The 18486-nt window shown below is 55.4% G+C and overlaps 1 protein-coding gene across 1 annotated transcript in view; it reads right to left on the bottom strand.

The window, feature by feature from the left end:
- The window catches only part of APCDD1L (APC down-regulated 1 like), a 46224-nt gene extending 28289 nt beyond the window's left edge, over positions 1 to 17935 (bottom strand). The window contains exon 1 of the mRNA XM_053927316.1: positions 17268 to 17935. Within this exon, the coding sequence (XP_053783291.1) occupies positions 17268 to 17316 (49 nt within the window). The 5' untranslated portion in view covers positions 17317 to 17935. The remainder of the gene's footprint in view (positions 1 to 17267) is intronic.
- Between the last annotated feature and the right edge of the window lie 551 nt (positions 17936 to 18486).

The raw sequence follows: 18486 nt of genomic DNA, 5'->3' as shown, positions 1-18486 counted from the left end.
ATGATACAAATGCACTGAACGGCATTAATGAAGACGTAAGCCAATGAGGAGACACATTCGTGGATAGGAAATGCCACGGGGGGTGTGTTCTCTGCAGGACTAAAGGATGGATGCCGGATCCCAGTCCAAATCCCAACAGATTATTGTAATTATTTTTAGGATCTTGAGAAGATGGTTATAAAACTTATATAAAAGAGCAAAGGTGTCAGAAATGGAAGAAAATTAAGCTATGGGGGCATGCTGTGTCAGATCAAGATTTATTGAGAACTAAAATAATTGCAACATTGTATGTTCCTTGAAAAGATAAATAAATTGACCAACAGAAGAGAATAGGAGCTCAGATGCTGACTCATGAAATTTATAAGCGTGATGTATGTCAGGGCTGCTGACGGGGTGGGGGGGGGCGGGGGGGGGGAACGGAGAGCTGGCTGTTCAATACACAGGCCCAGGTAGTTTGCTATCCACATGCAAAATTAAAAAAAATTGGACCCTTTCCTCCCATAATACCCCCAAATCAATTTCCAATTGATCAAACGTAAATGGCAAAATGTTAAAGCTTTTAGAAGAAAACATAGAAGAATATCTTTCTGATCTCAAGAAAGCAAAAAAGAAAATTAAACAAAATACAAAGTGTTAACACTACATTAAAATTAGAACCACACATTGATATTTCTCTCCCTCTCTTTCTCCTTCCCTTCCCCTCTCTGTAAACATAAATAAATAAAATATTTTTAAAAATAAAATAAAAATAAAATTAGGAACTTGTGTTACGCAAAGGACACCATAAAGGGAATGAGAAGGAAAGCCACAAACCAGGAGGAGATGTCTACAGTGCGCACAGCCAGCAAGAGGTTAACACACGGAGTGTGTAAAGAGGTCCCACGAATGTCACAGAAAAGTCCAACAACGCCATAGAAACCAGGCACATGCCGGAATGTCACTAGAGAGCTCACGGAATGGTCAGTAACGCCACGGAGAGCTCTTCAAGTCTATTCAAAGGGCCATGCCAGTGAAGACCCAGCAAGGGGACATTTTCACACTCACCAAATCGGCGACAATTAAGAATTCCAAAAATGCAGGTGTAGGGGAAGGCTCGTGGGAACGCTGCTGGTGGGCGTGTGAGTTGGGATAACTGCTCTGTAAAACAGCCCATGTCAGTGAGCTTCACCGAAGTTTCCATGAGAACGGAGGCTCACACACGTGTTCTGTGACTCACAGGTGGAAACAGTTTTCATACAGACCCGAGGCACACGCCTGCCCACACACGCAGCTGCACTCGAAGGCACACACACGCCCGCCCGCGCACGCACGTGATGGAGGTTTCAGGGAGTAACCTAGGCTGTCACCATGAGACACCTCCTCTGCAGCACTTCCTCTCGTTCCGGGGCTTCCCGGCCAGTTAACAGATCGGGACTCCCGCCCATGCATTCCAGGAGACAGTTACTAGACCGTTGGTGATGGCCTTGACTATAACAGTCCCAAATGGGACACATGGAATGTTCACAGACCGAAGGAAAGGAAAGGAACCCGCCCCATCTCTACAGATTGGAATATTCCCCAGCAATGAAAAAGCACGCACACATCTTGGAAACATGATCTGGAGGGACCAAAGTCAGTGCCGCAGACCAGCTACGGCGTGAAATAACTTTCAGATAGCTCCAGAGCAGGCACAGCTGAAACACCCACTCGGGGCCCCCACTCCGGAACGAATGGAGGAAGGGGGTACATGAGCGTAAGAAAGGGCCGTCGGTGCAGTGGACAAAGACGCTGGCGGTGTTTGGGTCTTGGTCTGAGAGATGAGCTCAGAGCTGTCCATTTACCAGAGGGTATGCATTTTTGTGGTCATTGAAAACGATGTAATAAGAATGGGCGTTGATCGCGTCTGACAAAATCCAGTCTTCGCCCCTGATTCCTCTCCTATCGTTTTCGAGAGCACTCTGCCTACCTCACACAACACCCAGCATTACGGACTGAACGTGTGCTCCCCCCACATCCAGTTGTGGAGTCCCTGCCCCTCAGTGTGATGGCATTGGGGGGCGGCCCTTTGGAAGGTGATTAGGCTGAGATGAGGTCATGAGGGCAGAGCCCCCACATAGGGATTCGTGCCCTTATAAGAAGAGGAAGTGACAAGAGCACCCCCCCCATATCTCTCCCTTCTCTTCTCTCTCTCTCTCTCTCTCTCTCTCTCTCTCTCTCTCTCTCTCTCTCTCTTGGCAATGCAAGGACGCAGCAGAAGGAAAGCTGGGAAATGGGCCCTCACCAGATAGAGAATTTGTTGGAGCCTTGATTGCGGGCCTCCCAGGCTCCAAAACTTTTTGTTGCTTAAGCCTCCCAGCCGGTGGAATTTGTGACAGCTGAAATGACTGACACTCAGCTTACACTCACCCCAGAGCCTTTGCACATGTGGTTTCCGGCCCTAGGATGCTCTTTCTGGACCTTCTGGCTCATTCTCATGCTTCGGTTCAAGTGCCACCTCCTCAATGAGAACTTCCCCATGACCGTGTGTCAAGGTAGGCCCTCCAGGATGCCCCCTCCCCAGGAGCCTGCTGCCCCCTCCACTGCCTCCATCGGAAACATAGGCGGTTCTGGTCATTCCCTGCCCAGCCGGGGCAGGCAGTGCCGAACAGGGAAGCTGGCCCCCTTGGTGACAAACGTAGGAAAGAGCTGAAATCTTATCGAGACATCACAGGGCCTCGGAGCCACATTGTGTGACAAACCACGAACATGCGCGTTAACTTCCTTGCAGCTTCTTGCCCACACACACCTGGTCTGCATCCTCCCCATGGCTGAGGCTCCTTGAAGGCAGGAACCACCGCCATGGCGCCCTATGGACCGAGCTCAGGCTGGGCCAGACCCACTGAGGATGGAGTCCAGGTCATGTGACCTTGAGTGAGAGGCTGGAGAGCCTCCCAGTCCACCTCTGTACTAGGGGGCCAGCAGCTTGCTGTGGGGAGGAAGGAGCAGGCCTTCTCTGCAGGCCGCCTGGCGGTAGGGAAAGCTCAGTGTGTCATCCCTGGTGCTACACGGGCCAGAGGGGCAGCCCAGCCAGCAGTCCCAGCTGAGGTCACTGCCTCTGCGACGGTGGGCACCTGGCCCCCGCCCCATGTTCCTGCTTCCCGGGCCTCAGCCGAGGGCTGCCGCAGCAGCACGCCTGGTTCCTGGGGCCGCACATGGGGCCTGCCATGCCGAAGGTGGAACAATGCCAGCCCTCCATGATTATTTTTATGAGCGGAGGAGGCAAGGGGCATTTCTACTCAGTCCCTCTTCCCCCAAGGTTAATGAGTTCAGGTTGGTTTTCCGAATCCTGAAAAGAAATGTTCGTGGGTGCAATTAATGCCTTCCTTTAGCAGCAGCCATGCCAAGCTGGGGTTAGGTGTGGGAGAGCCTCGGCGAGGAATAAAAGGGGCTGTGGCTCCAGAGGGGCTCCAGCCCCGTCAGGGGGCCAGACCCCAGCTAGCTCGTCACTGTGTGGTGTGGGGGAGGGGCGCCACGTGGCTGGGGGGCGCCCCATGTGCACCGCCACGAGGCAGCCCGCGTACATGCAGCGTCACCACCACGTTGGCGAGCAGGACGCAGAGACAGGTTCCTTAGGAAAGGCCTGGCCAGGGGCTGCCCGGGGTCGGGACAGGCCACGTGGGGAGGGCCCAGCGGGAACGATGGCGCCCTTGGCAGGGGTTGTGGGGTCTGGGGTGGAGAAGGGCGCACAGGAGACCTGCCCAGCAGCGCCACGGCCTCAGGGTGTCTTTTTAAAGATTGAACGCAGAACGTGGGAAACGTGGCAGGCGCTCTGGAAGGGCTGGTGGCAGAGAGGTCACGGGGTGAAGATCGCTCCAAGTTCACTTTGCACCCAGCGCAGCGGGCTGGGCTGTTCCGGGGCTTGGGGAGGGGCAGGTGGAAGTGAGGCTGGAGTGGAGGCTGGAGGGGGTGGGCGGAGCCGGAGGGCTACCCCCCACGGTCATGTCCGCGGCTCAGCCCCGCCCATGGGGTCCCAACGGACAGCCCACTTCCCAGAGGGGGAAACCCAGGACTTCCTCTGTCCGATTCCATAGCAAACCCCCACGGGCTGGGGGCTGAACCCGCAGCGCGGTTCTCTCCTGTTTGCGGAGACAGGTGCGAAGTCCCCGGTCCAGGTGTGGACAGGGCCGGCTCCTTCTCCCCGTGTTCTTCCTCTGAGCGGTCTGCGCCACGTTCCCCCTGCTGAAGAGGACACCAGTCCTGTCTGGGGGGTGACCCAGCTAATGACCTCCTTTTAACTCGATCCCCTCACTGAAGGCCTCACTGTCTGCAAATGAGGTCACATTCCAAGGTCCTGGGGGTCTGGACTCCAACTTGGGAAATGGGGAGGGGGATGACGACAGAATTCAACCCAAGCTCATACGCTGGCGGGAGGCACCCCCTCCAGCCCCGACTAATATATTCTCAGTGTTATAAACGGATGCGGCGCGAGGGCCAGCAGAATCCCGCCCAGCACCGCCCCACGTCCTTCTGCCTTCCCAGCAGCAACTCCTGTTATTAGTGTCACTCTCTCCAGATGGGTGTTTTGTTTTTTTTTTTTCTGTGAAGGAATATACATAAATATGTGTTGCGGAGGGAGGAGGTGGGTGTTGTTTTTAAAATAAAATTTAAATCCCTGTTACAGTGAGAAACCTGCCTAATGAAAATTATGTTTCAAAATAGACTGAGGCGTTCTTTGCACTAAATATGGTGTTCTTTGTCTCATTTGCAATGGAAAGGTCCCTTGTTTCAAAAAAATACATTATTAAGAGGCCTTACAATACAAACCACATTTTCCAATTCAATACGCACAAGGTCAGCCGAGCAGAGACAATGTAAACTAGCTTCAGAAGTGTCTTGCTCACTAATAATAATGAAATTTGTTCAGAGGGGCAGCATTATCATCAGGCCCTAGTGGAAGCCGGTGGTGGAGCGGCTGAAATTTCAGCTCCAAAATGAACCCCTTCAGTAATTGGGAACCTATTAAAGGGCGCGTATGTGCAATTTCAAGTATTGCATTTCCTGATTAACAAGGTTATAATTTCTTCAAAGGAAAAAAAAAAAAAAAAGGAATCTGTTTATATCCTGGGTTTTCTTGAACTGGCTCTTGTGCGAAGAAAGGCCACATGTCCCTGGTCTGTGCGGAGGCTCACAGGGACTCATTGGACCAGGACGAGGGGCTTGAGGGGCCAGCCCAGCTGCAGGAGGAGTTTTAGGAGAATCTGTCTTGACCCGCACCCAGGGTGCTGTCTGGACCTGTAGACCAGCCGAATGAATCCACAGCTCCTGTCCCTGACACTCGGGGTCTCCACCAACGTCGGCCTCCCCGATGGTAGGTCCTAAGCTAGTGCTGTTTGTGCAAATGCCTCGTCCTCCCTCTGGCCAAAGCCCCTTGTCCTTAGAGGCTGCCCCCACGCTGTCACCTCCTAGTGGGTGCCATCTGGGGCCACCAGCCGCTGTTCTTGCCTGTGGACACCAAGTCCCCCTTTCTTGGCATCTCATCTCTGTCGCATGTCCATCTGGGTGACCGGTCCCCACCCTGGCTTCAGAGCCCTCTAATTCCTCACATATTCCACCTGCTCTACTAATTAGGACACAGTTTGAGGGGGAGTGGCCCACCCTTCTTGGAGTGTCCGCCACCCACCTGAGAAGTCCGTGGCTGCTGTCGTTGACACATTTCTCTGCAGCCACCCCTGGTCTCTGCAAAGGGTTGGTGTGGCTTCCTTCAGGGGACAGCGCCTTCTGTGAATAGTGACGTAGCTCAGAACAGCTCCGCTCTCAGACAGCTTAAGCCCAACCCAGCCAAACAGAATTCCTGACTTCCTCTGCCTCCAACCCAATCCCTTCTCATGGGCTATACAGCTAGCCCATGAGCTAGTTCGAGTTCAAGAGCAAGTTAGAAAAAGGTGACCCTCTGGGTGGGCACAGCCAGCAGACAGCATTTTACCCTGGCAGAGTGACCAACCTGCCCACTGCTACATGGCGGCTCAACCACCACAACCCCCTCCACTGGGTGCTGTCACCCCCCAGTATCAGATATTGGGGTGTCATCTCCGTATTTCTGTTGTGGGGTGAATCGGGCCCCCTAGAAAGATGCGTTCAAGTCTCAACTCCCGGTGCCTGTGAGGCTCATCTTGGAATCAGGACGAGGTGGCTGCCTACCTCCCTGACTGTCCCCATAACTCTGTCCTGTGCCAGCCATCGGAGGTCTTCCGGTTCCTTAAGCGGGCCCCAGGGACATCTGTCTCAGGGCCTTCGCACCTGCCCAGCCCTATCAGGCGCCTTTTGTCCCAGGTCTTCACGAGGCCAGCTCCGTTTCAGTTCTGGGACTGAGCTGCTGCGTCACCTACTCAGAGGGGCCTTCTAGGGACACCCCATGTGGCAGCACCCCTCCCCGGCTGCTGTCACTGCTCCCATTCTTCTCTGCATTCATAGTGCTATTGCCATCGGTCATGTTCTCGTTTATTTATTTGCTTTTAATTTATTGTCTGTGCTCCGCCTGTCCCTCCCTGGCCCAACTAGAACACAGCCCCACGAGAGCCCTGCCAGGCCTGTCTCGTTCACTGTCGCATCACCAGGGTGTGGAACAGCGCCTGGCACATGGTAGGCGCGGGCTGAATGCCTGCATGAGAGCTGCTGGAATGAAGAAATGTTTCTGCCACTGAGTTGAGGGTAAATTAAGTTACCTAAAAACACAGTAAGGGTCTGCTCTCACTAAAGTTCTCCTAAATTAGGAGTGGGAGTAGACGGAGAAAGAGGTTTCTTTTTGGACCCTGGCAGCATAAAAAAAGGAAAGAACTTTCAGAGCAAATTATCTATGTCAACTGGGACCGTATCTGACCCTCTTCCTAACGAGCTCCCGCAGCTCCGGCCTCCGCAGCCCTCGGGCGCTCTCTGGGCTCTGGGCGGGAACATGCACACCCTCAGGGGTTCCGAAGCTCCTGGGAGCCCTACAGGATTCCGGAGACTAGGGCTCCTCGCCTGTCTTCCTGGCCCCTGTTAGCAGCAGTATCGAGCGCCCTGGATGGGAATGGCCTTGGCGGTTCCCCTGGAACCTGGAACCTGGACTTCTCAGGAAGTCAGGCTGCCCTGATCCCCCTCTGTGACAGAAACGCACAGGCCCGGAGCCCATGCTCCCCGAGAGCCTGGGGTGGGGCTTATTGGGAACGTACCGCTAGTCACTGGGGTGGTACTGTCCTGTCTGAGGATTCAGTAGGTACTCTCAATTCGCCCTCCGCCTGGCAGACGACAATGCAAAAGCACTGTGAGACCGTAGAAGAAAAGACAAGCTCAAACACCACCGTTTGTAATAAAAGCCCGGGATTCTCACTCAGCCTCCCTGACAGCTCGGTTTTTTGCTTCCGTAACTGGGTGCTGTGAAGAGAATGGTGGCCCATCAGAGTTTGGGTGAAACCCACGGGCCAAACAGGAGACTGAGGTTTCAGGCTAGCAACCATACCCACCCGCCCAAAACACGCGTTAAAACAAGCCTAATTGTATATTTCAAAGAACAAGTTATTTCATTTTACTGTGGTCACGGTCATTCCAAGCTAAATATGTACACATCGTGCTCTCTGTTCTTACGTACATTTGGGGGGAAAGAGCGGGGTTGGGTGAGAGCTATGGCTTCCCACCCGCTTCCCTGTATTAAATTGTGTTGAGGCTTGGGGAGGGCAGCTCAGACTTGGTTGTGCATACTGAGCCCTGGGGGTTAGCTCCAATGGGGACTTGGTGAGGCATGCACACGGTTCAGCTAACTGCTCGGGGGGCCCGGTCGGAAAACCCAAGGACACACACACCAAGGCACATCATAATTACATCACCCGATATTGAAGGTAAGGAGAGAATCTTAAAAGCAGGAAGAGAAAAGGACACAGTTACCTATAAACTATCAGATGATTTCTCAAAAGAAACCTTGCAGGCAAGAAGGAGCTGGAAAGAAGTATTCAAAGTCATGAAAGGCAAGGACCTGCATCCAAGATTGCTCTATCCAGCAAAGCTATCATTTAGAATGGAAAGGCAGATAAAGTGCTTCCCAAAGGAGGTCAAGTTAAAGGAGTTCATCATCACCAAGCCCTTCTTATAGGAAATGTTAAAGGGAGCTATATAAGAAAAAGATGATGATCAAAACTATGAACAGTAAAATGATAATAAACTCACAACTATCAACAGCTGAACCTAAAACAAAAACAAACGAAGCAAACAACTAGGACAGGAACAGAATCACAGAAATGGAGATCACATGGAGAGTTCTCAGTGGGGAGGGGGGAGAAAGGGGAAAAAGGTACAGAGAATAAGAAGCATAAATGGTAGGTAGAAAATAGATGGGGGGGGCGTTAAGAATAGTATAGGAAATGGAGAAGCCAAAGAACTTATATGTACGACCCATGGACATGAACTAAGGGTGGGAGGAATGCTGGAGGGAAGGGGTGTGCAGGGCAGAGAGGAAAAAAGGCAGAAAAAAATGGGACAATTGTAATAGCATAATCAATAATATATAGTTTTAAAAAACCGCACACCGGAGCCATATTGGTTAGGTGCCGCGGTTGCAGGCAACAGAAGCCACGTCTGAGTCAGGTAAGCTCGAGTGGATTCCTCCGCGGGCACGGGTGCTCGCTGGACGAAGGGGAGCTCCGGGGATGCAGTTTCTGCAGGACCCCCGTGTCTGCGGGCATGCTGCACTCTAGCTTCTGGTCACGCACACAAGGGCCCTGAGGGTCCTGGGACAAGCATCCTGTTCGCTCAGCCTGAGACTCCTGCCCCCAGTTGCAGGGAGGGGAGGCACCTTGATTGACATTCCTCCAGGATTAGCGCCAAGGAGGGAAATTTTGCTGCCAGCAGAAGGGGGTATGGGACCGAGGCACGGAAACCTAGCGCTGGTCCACTGCGGATTTGCTTCAAGCAGGAGAGGACTTGAGAATGGGGTCAGGGGCAGGGACTCCTCAGGGCCAGGGCTAATGGGGGTGACAAGTAGCACAATGCATCTCCCTGGCGTCGGTGAAGGACCCGCCTGCCCCGGTTCTGCTCTGTGGCAGGCAATGCCTCTCGTGGCCCTTGGACTGAGTATGCGGAGAGGCCATGAGCACCGCAAGGCCCCGGGAAGCACAAGCTCTGGGCTTCCTAAATGTCTGGGTGGTCGGGACCTGGCTGTTGCCCAGACCAACACCGGGAGCACAGTTTGCCTAAGACCCTCTCTGCCACCCAGGACCCCGGGTGCCATTTTGGGTGATCCCACTTCTGACAGCAAGACCCAACCCCACAGCCAGGCCAGGTTTCACAAGCCCCGGCCCCCCTCACTTCTCTAACCAGCACCTCCTTCCTGCTGGGGTTCCAGCCGACCACGGGGCCTGCGAGTCCGGGAGACTGAAATCTGGGCGACAGCAAACACCCAACCCCCTTCCTCGGGATCCCATAGGGGACTGACCCTGCAGGAAACACAGAAAAAACCTAAAAGGACAAAGAGAGGAACTGCCCATAATCCCACATCCCAGAGATAACCACTCATTTCTTATGTTTTCTTCTAGTTTTTGTAAAAATGAGGATGCCGCCCCCCACTGAAAACATAATTGAAGTCCAGTGTATACATGCTGTGTTTCTGCTCTAACATTATGCCAAAACATTTTCCCATATCACTCAGTATTGTTTTGATACACAATGTTTTGGGGGTGCGTAATTCCCTCAAAATTTGCTGATGTCATCGCCTGGTGTTGGGCGTTTAGGGGTAGGTCTCCCGGCCTCCCTTCCCTCCCTGGGTCCCTGGGTATGGCTTGTCCCATCCATCTCTGCTCAACTGTAGGCAGATCACTTAAGTTCTTGAATCGCCACTTCCCAGAAGCCTCTGGTGCCATCCCACCCACCAGAGTGGGCCTTTCGGGAGCTATGGGCTGAGTGGCGTCTGTCCGAAGGATACGTTCCAGTCCCAACTCGGAGTGCAACCTCATTTAGAACTAGGGTCGTTACAGAGGTCGGCGATTAAGATGAGGCGGCGCTGGAGTAGGGTGCGGCTTACGCCGAGAACACTGGCATCCCTTCTAGGAGGAGGGGAGAGGCGCACAGGGAGAAGACAGACAGGTGATGAAGGGGACCGAGGCTGGAGCGATGCATTTAAAGGCAATATGACATCGAATGTCCACTGTAACTGAAAACTATAATAAAGGCGAGGAACGCCAAGGACTTCTAGCAGAGGCTGTGAGAGGCGAGGAAGGGTCTCCCTGCAGGTTTCAGAGGGGGTGTGGCTGCTGACACGGATGTCGTATTTCCGGAAGGGGGTAGACCGTACATTTCTGCTGCTTTAAGACACCCAGTCTGGGGCACTTTGTACAGTAGCCCCAGGAAACCCACACAGACATCCCAGACACGTGGCACCGTCCCGCCCGCTAGAGTGGGCCCTTCGGAGTCCTCACCAGGCAAAGGCTCCCCGAGCCCCCTTATGCCTTTGGAAGCAGGAACTTGGGCTTCTGACCCCCTTCTCTTACTTTGCAGCCCCACCCTCCTCTGACCCTGTCTGGCCACCATTGCTGATGCTTCCTCCTGCCACACTGCTGTTGGCCCAGAATGCTTTGCAGCCAACCCTGAGCCGCAGGGCAGATTGGTCCCCAGATCAGGGTCCTGTCGCCTTAGTCATGTTGTGAGTGACACCTACCAAGTGCCAGCTCTGTGCTTGGCACTGCACTAAGCTGTTCGCCTGGACTCCTCAGGGCAACCCCATTTGGCAAAGGAGGAAATGGAGGCACAGAGGGATTAAGTAATCAGCAAGCCAGTGGGGCAGCTGGAATGAGAACGTGGGAAATTGACTTCCAGAGCCTGGCCCGCGCAGCTGCCTTTGCAGATGGACAATTAAGATCCTTCCCTCTTTAACCCACTCAGATTCACACGCATCCAACTGGGGACTTCGAAGACCGTGGCCTCCGCACTCGGACCCCCTGCACGAAGTCGCATACGGGACCTGCCTGCCACAGTCCTCAGCGCCGGTATCTGCGTCCCTGCTGCTGCCCAGACTTCGCTCTCAAGCCTGGTTCTGGCAGGCAGGCAGCAGGGCAAGGAGGTCCCTGCCCGAACCTCCAGCGGAGCTTCCACGGGAAGGGGGCCAATGAGGCGGGAAGCTCGGCAGCCCCACCATCTCTACCCCTGGGCTTGCCAGCTGGTCTCGCTTCTGTCCCCTGTAACATGGTGCCATCGCAGGGGCCAGCGAGAGAATCAAATGAGGTCATGTGCCGAGACCACACCGACTGTGCTTGAGCTGTGTCTCCATCACACACCCAGAGTGTGCGGTCTGTTACCTCCCCCGGGGAAAATGCACATTTAGCTTATGGCCACAGCACGGGGCTCCATGGAGTGGACGCAGAGGAGACATGGGATAGGAAATCCTCCCAGGAAGCTCGGGTGACCGACAGCCAGGTAGGAGCTCCTGCACAACAGACGGGACACAGCTACTCGTCTGTATGTAAACAGCAGTAACGAATCAACGAGAAGAGATTCTTTAAAACGTCCAGCGTAAAAGAGGGCAAAGTCTGCGGCCCATCCACGTGGCCTCCATCCCCGTGGAGAACCCATCCACGGGGCCTGAAAAATGCAGACAGACGTTCCTCTCTGCCCACAATGAAAGGAAGGCGAATCCGACCCACTGGTCCTCGCTGGGGCAGGTTTGTGAGGAGGGATGCTGGCAGGGAGAGCAGCACCCTCCTGGGCTGTCTGTGGGGGTGCTGACTGCACGCCCCATGTGGGAGGAAGGCTGCACCCACGTTTGCTGCAGGCATTCCCCTGTTAGGAATTTCTTCTGTATCTTCAGGTGGAGGGGAGCCTGGGGGCGGGGAACGGCGTTCTAAGCAGAAGGAACAGCATGTGTGAGTGCGGAGGCCGTGGTGGAAAGGAGTGTGGCTTGATGGACAGGCTGACAGTCTTCCGTGTGACTGTGGCATGCTGGTGGCAGCTGGTGGCAGCTATCTTCTCTGAGAAGGAAGCAAGCTCGTCTGTGAAGTCAGCGGGGACGAGGGTCAGAGGGGCCCGAAGGGCACTGGAAGGAAGAGTTGAAACGGGGAGGCCAGGGTGGGGGACACGGCTATGTGGACAACAGTCTGGGCGGGACTGAGTCCCGCAGACCCCGAGTGACTCCAGATGGTGGACTTCCCTACACTCTGCATCTGAGAGCAGCGTCCTAAATCTCAAAAATGCCCCTGAACGTGGCTGCCATCCTCAATTAGAAGTGATGAGGGGGTGGAGCCAGAGCAGCACCCTAGGGCAGGTGGGTGGGGAGGGGCGTGGGTCCCGTGTGCCCCTCATCCCAGGGACGCTGGAAGGTGGGGTCAGGGCGGCACCTGTGCCCACCTGCTGCTGGGGTTGTGGGATGTTGTGAGTGCCTGCAAGTCTTGCCTCTCACAATCACCGACGTCATTCCTAGGCACTGAATTCAGGGGGGACTATGGGGGACTAAGATGACAGTTGAAAGCATGTGTCTTGGCACTAGGAGGCTGTGGGGCTCCTAAGAAGCAGAGACTTTCAGGGCTGGAAGCAAACCCAGGCAACTCTGTAGCCACTGCCACCATCACATTACCCAGTTCATTCTTGGATACCTCCAGTGGTGGAAAACTCACTACCTATATTGCCATCCTATTTCTCTCCTGCTGAATACCCTTCAGTGAGCGTCCCCATTGCCCTGGACACAAGTCCAGCTCCTCCTTCGGATCCCCATGGCCCTCTGTGACTGAGCCCTGCCAACCTCTGACCTCCTCCAACCCGGCCCCTCACTCTCTCTTGCTGGCCCCACTGGCCTTCTCTCTGGTCAGAAACACATCCGGCCTTTGCAGGTCCCTCTCCCTGGATGTCCCTCCTCCTCCCTTCCTGTTGTTCTCAAGTTTCAGGTAACATCGCTGTTCCAGGGAGGCCTTCCTGACCCACCCCACCTGGCTGGACCTCCTTCTGAGTGCACCCACTGTGGTGACTGGCTCCCTTCAAGGTTAATTGTCTGATTTGACTCCCACTTCCCTGGGTCCTGAGAGCGGCCTCACTCGTTCTCTGTCCCCCGTGCCTTACATGGGTGAGTGCCACACGCCACGCTGCCACCCCTCTGCTAGACATTCGTCCTTCACCCACCTCACCTGGCCTAGCCTTGAGTACAGCCACCATTCCCATCTCACAGAAGAGGCAAGTGACAGTCACCGCCGCAGCTAAGGCAGGGGCAGGGGTGGGGAGGGCGGGAGACAGCACGCAAGCAGCAGCCAGGCTCACTCCCTAGGTACAATGACGCATTTTGTCGCTATGGCTGGTACCATTGCAATAATCAGTGTTCTTGGGGACACCCACCAAAGAGAGACACATGTAAGCGACCTGCCCAAACTCAACCATGCTGGTGGCCAGCTGAGGGCGGGGCCACCTCTTTCTTCTCCGGGTCTGGAGCATTCAGCGCAGTGCCTGGTTCTTCGCGGGAGCAGCACAGAGGGGTCGTTAGGTTCTGGGGGTCAAGTCCTGACCACACAGTCCTCACTGAGCCCTTCTAACACCCCACGAGGCCAGAGATACTACCATTCCCAACTCGCCGAAGGGGACACAGGCTGAACCTGTCCTGGTGACAGGTCACAGAACAGGAAGGTGACAAAGCTAGGGTGGGACCCGGGTCTGCTCTCCAGCTCTCTGTCCAGCCCACACTGCCTTCCTGGCTGTCTCAGCATCCCACTAGCCAGCTGGCCACCCCTCCAGCTGGGAGGTCTGACATTCTCAGGGCCCTCCCTCCGTCCCCCTCCTGCTGTGCACCTCACTGCCCAGGTCCCAGTTTCCTGTATCAGGGTCATTTAGGGACAGGAAGCTGGCTTTGCACAAAAGGCTCCCGAAAGCCATTCTGGTGTAAGGAACGACCACACCAACCTCCTGGCCACCGCTCAAGACCCCCGGCTGGCGGATCACAGAATGTGGTTTTTCCCCAGGGGCCCCCAACCCGGCTCAGTTGCCCTCCAGTTCAAATGGCAGCGGCCTCCCTTCCCTCGCATTAGGCTATCGCTCTTCGTTTTCCAGACTGACTTTGGTGGTGAAGTGCCGTATCTTCGCAGTTTTATCAGGGGCTCATTCTGGCTTAAAAGCTTTCATTAACATAGTTAACTTCCAATGCATCGCACAGATATTTCTTCTCGAGCAGCTTCCGACTGGCTCGCCATCCAGATGGTTTTGAAATCAAGGGAGCTGCTCTCTTCGCCCGGAGCTGGTTATTTTGAACTTGGAGATCACAGCCTCGGTCAGAGTGAGATGCGAAGCAGTGGGCCCCGACGACCCTGCCTTGCTCAGCAGCGGGAGGGAGGTTCTGCTGACCGTTTTCTTCGTTTTAAATAATTAATATGATTACTGAGCTCCACTCACATTTGGTCTTCGGACGAGTTAATTTCGGACCTCAGTTAATCTTCTTCCCAGTTTTTGTTCTCGGATTCAAAGTGGAGCCCCACATGGACAACTACTTTATCGCGGACTAGCCTGTGATTTTGTTCTAGCTCATCTGTCTCTAAATGATAACTTGCCATCGCAAAATATATGGTTCGAGATAGAAGCAGGACTGAAATTAGACCCAAAAAGTTGAGAGAGAGAGAGAAAAAAATGGAGCTGTGGTTTCTCATTTCTCCCCTTTAGGCACAAGTTGTTGAGTAAGGAGATTTTTTAAAGCCAGAAATTGCTGTGGAGGGAGCCAAAGCTGGGGGCCGGGACGTTGGCACAGGACAGAGCTGGCATCTCAGGGTTTTGAGGAAGGTTTGCTGCCGTGGGTACCTAACCGCACCTCCCCACAGCCTAGCTCCCAGCATCCGCCAAGAGGACGTTCTCAGAGACAAGAAGGAGCGAGAACAAATGGGGAAAACCCACGTCCACATTAGAAACGACCTAGCAGTGGTGTTTTCCTTGGGGCCCCCCTGTCCCTTTGACTTCCTGATCACTCAGAGCAAGAATAACAAAATCCATCCAACCAGTGATTCTGACGGATTCATTGGAAAAGCTCTCAGTTGAGTTTGCTGGAGCCATTCCTGTGGTTCCCCACCAGGGGTAACGGGGCCCCTCAGGGGGCATTTGGCAGTGTCTAGAGACCTTTATGGGTGCCATGACTGGGGAAGGGTTGGCATGGGTGGGTGGTGGGTAGAGGCTGGGAGCACTGCTGAACATCCCATAGTGCAGGGGACGACCCCCCGCAGATGGGTCTGGGCCACTGGTGCTGAGGTTGAGGAGCCCTGGGGGGCGCGTGCTCAGTGTGAATTTACTTAGTGGCCTGTTGGCGTGCCTTTCTCCACAGAGTTTCTGGAACCTGGGGAGGAGACATGAAGCCCAGGCGTGCCTTGGCTCGGGCACCTAAATTAGGTAAGTATCTGAGGGTTGACTGGGTTCTGTTTCCTTTCGCTAAAGCAGAAGGATCTTGCTGCCGGGTAACGCAGCCCATGGTGAAAAGGACTTCTGGAAAAAGTGTCCAGTGGAAAATGGTGCCTGTGGCTCAGGGCAGACCATGGCGAAGGCTTCTCGCGTGGGCGCGGCACCCTTCCTAGCGTCTGCATCTGCATGCGGGGTTGCCTCCTCCACATGCCTCGGGCCCACAGGGCGCCCCGGCTCTCCTCCCCTGTGGGGTCTGCCTGACTGGCCGTGGAGAGAGGTCGCCAAGGAGCAAAGCAGCAGGACTCCCCGAGAGCGCGCAGCGATGCTAAGCTTGCAGTGATTTTGTTGGCATGACGAGAAGCTCTGGGCCTGCCAAGGACAACAGCCCCGCACTGAGACCAAGACTGCAGGTTTCTAGGGTAATCAGTCCCCCTGCTCTGGACTGTCCCATCCCCACGGGAGGGGACGGAGGGGAGGGGTGGCGGAGACCACAAAGATGAGGGTTCCCTGCTTCCTCCCTCTCCCTGGCCCACCTCTGCACCCAGCTATCCCCCCCTCCACCTTCCAGTCTGACATTCCTTGCCCTCCCTAACCAATGAGAAGGGTGCCTGGGCCGTTTTTTTTTTTCTTTTTCTTTTTTTTTGCATTGCTGGAGGACTCATCAGCGACAGACAGCTGTGTGACTCCTCACCTCCAGCCCTGTGATAAATGCGCCCTGCGTGTGGATGTGTCTGTGACTCTTCAAACTGCTAACTCACCCGCCCTTGACCTTCTTTCAGACCCCTTTCATCTCTCCTCCAAAGACTGTGCTTAGAAATTGGGGGTAGGGGAGAAGACTGATGGAGGGGCCCTGCAGGCAGACTTGACTGTGCTCCTGGACTAGAGTGCAGCGGAGAGTGCCCGGTGGGGCCTGGGCGTCTTCCTGCGGTCACGGCATTCCCCGCGGCAGCTGGCTGCCATGGGCGGAATGCTGCCTCGCGCCGGACAGCAAGCTCAGTGCTTCCCGAGAAGCCTGCACAGAGGCGAGGGCTTTGGGAGCCCATCAGACGGATGAGGACATAGAGCTAAGAGCGGGTAGACACGCCTGACTGAGGCGCCGCAGGTGATGGAAGCTGATCCCGGCTTCTGAGCCAGGTACTCTGACTCCAGGACCGGGATTCTCAACCCTTCCCAGTGTGAGGGTGCCTGGCGGGCACACTTCTGTGGCCATGGTTGTTATGGTCATTCTGGCCGATGGTGGCACAGCACAGTCAGCTGGCACTGGTAGAGTTTTGTCCGTTCCCCACCCACTAAGAAGAGCCAGTGGGAGAGCAGTTAGTCCTGGAGAAGGCATGGTCTCCCTCTCCAGGCGTCCCAGGCCCTTTGGCCACCCCTCTCCTCCATCCCCCCACCCTACCAGCAGTCTTGTGGGCACCAGACTGGGCCCAGGGTCACTGCACCCTCCCCTAACTTCTCCCCGAGCTCTGCGTCAGAACAAACGTCGTGAGCGCCCACAGGTCCAGGGTTCCGAGGACAAGACCAGACGCTGTGGCCCTGGTACAAACACCTGGGGTTTGTTCCTTGTTAGGAGGGGCTCAGCGGCCCTGGGATCCTCCTGATTTTCTTGGAGGGCCCAGCCCCCCCCCTCCCCCACGGAGCTCTGCCCCAGGGGCTACTCCCAGTGCCTGGAGGTCAAGCGCCAAGGGGCGTACAGTGCAGAGGGGGTGCACACTGGAGGCAAGGACCGAGATCCCTCCGCACGGGGCCCAGGAGGAGCCTGGAGGTGCGGCAGGTGCTGATCAGGTGAGCCTGGGGTAGAGCGCGCAGGACACAGCATCACCAAGCGGGTGCGTAGACGCCTGTAGCAGTCCCCAAGGACCCTCAGGGACGTCAGAGGGCGAGCTCCCCAACTTCCGACCTCAAGTAGCGAGCTAGTGGTGGGGGTGGGGGAAGGTGAGACTTACCTCCCAAAATCACCAGGACACAAGCGTAGGGAAGCATGGCTGCGGGCATCCCGTCGGGGCGGGCAGGATGGCCCAGGGGCGCCTCTATGGTGCGTGGAGTGAGGCGCGGGCGCGGGGCTCTCAGGCGGCAGCAGACGCTGGCAGCCCAGCTGGGCTCCTGAGAAGAAGTTGCAAAGACCCTGCGTCCCCTTCGGCGCTCACCCTCCCGGCTGTTGATAGTTGTAAGTCGAGCTGCGCACTCATAGGTCCAACTTGCCAGAAGAGGTGGAGACAGCCCCCAGCGTTGCGCGCACACCAGCGCAGCGCGCCCAGCCCTCCGGCGCAGCTCCTCCTGCCATTCAAACCCCCCAGCGGACCCCCTTCCGTCCCCTGTCCCTTGACTCCCCCAAAGTCTTTGCAGTGAGCAAGGAGGCTTCCCTCAATTCTTGTCCTGGCCAAACCTGAGCGGTGCGCTCCTCCCGCCAAAGCGCACCGCTAGCCAGGCTGGTTTCTGGAAGGACAGGGGGCGGTGAGGGGAGGCTCTTCTGTCCCCTGCTGGGTCTCCAAACCCCTGAAGTTTCTATTTAGATACTCTTGGAAAAGTCGCATCAACTTGGAGCCGGGCTAGGGGCGCAGTGAATGTTGCCAACTTGGGGCGCCCCCTCAGCCAGCAGCCACTGTCTGTAATGAGCTCCTCCAGGCTCCAAAAAGCATCCCAGCAAACAGTGTGGAGCCGACCAGGGCAGGTTCCCACCACCCTCCTGCTCCAGCTCCTCCTCCCGACACCGCCCTCCAATTTCCCTCTAAGTGAGTCCGTTTAGGGTGATAGCTCAGAGGCAGCTGGGTGGAGGAGGGGAACAGACAGCATGTCCCTAAACCAGTCACCTCCGCCCCTCCCCCAGGCCCTCGGCCTCCCCAGGCAGCTCCCAAGTGGCAGACAAGGCTCGAAGACAGGTTTGGATTACTCCTTGAGTAATTGGATTTATGAATGAAGATGAGAAAGAATCAGTTGAATTGGGAAAATTTAACTGGATTGCTCCTACTGCGTGGACCAGGTGGACAAGCGAAGGGAAGGTGTGGGGGGCGGAGCTGGAGATGGGTTGGTCTTGGTGTCGTCTACTTTCTTTGTGTTGCCCGTGGTTAACAGAGAGAGAGACAGACAGAGGGAGAAGAGAAAAAAGGAAAGAGAAAGTGAAAAAGTGGGGGAAGAGAAAGTTAGGAAGAGAGACAGGAGAGAGGA

Source organism: Desmodus rotundus, chromosome 6 (assembly GCF_022682495.2).
Source record: "Desmodus rotundus isolate HL8 chromosome 6, HLdesRot8A.1, whole genome shotgun sequence".
In the NCBI taxonomy this organism is placed as follows: Eukaryota; Metazoa; Chordata; class Mammalia; order Chiroptera; family Phyllostomidae; genus Desmodus; species Desmodus rotundus.
This window is presented reverse-complemented; position numbering and strand designations above follow the sequence as displayed.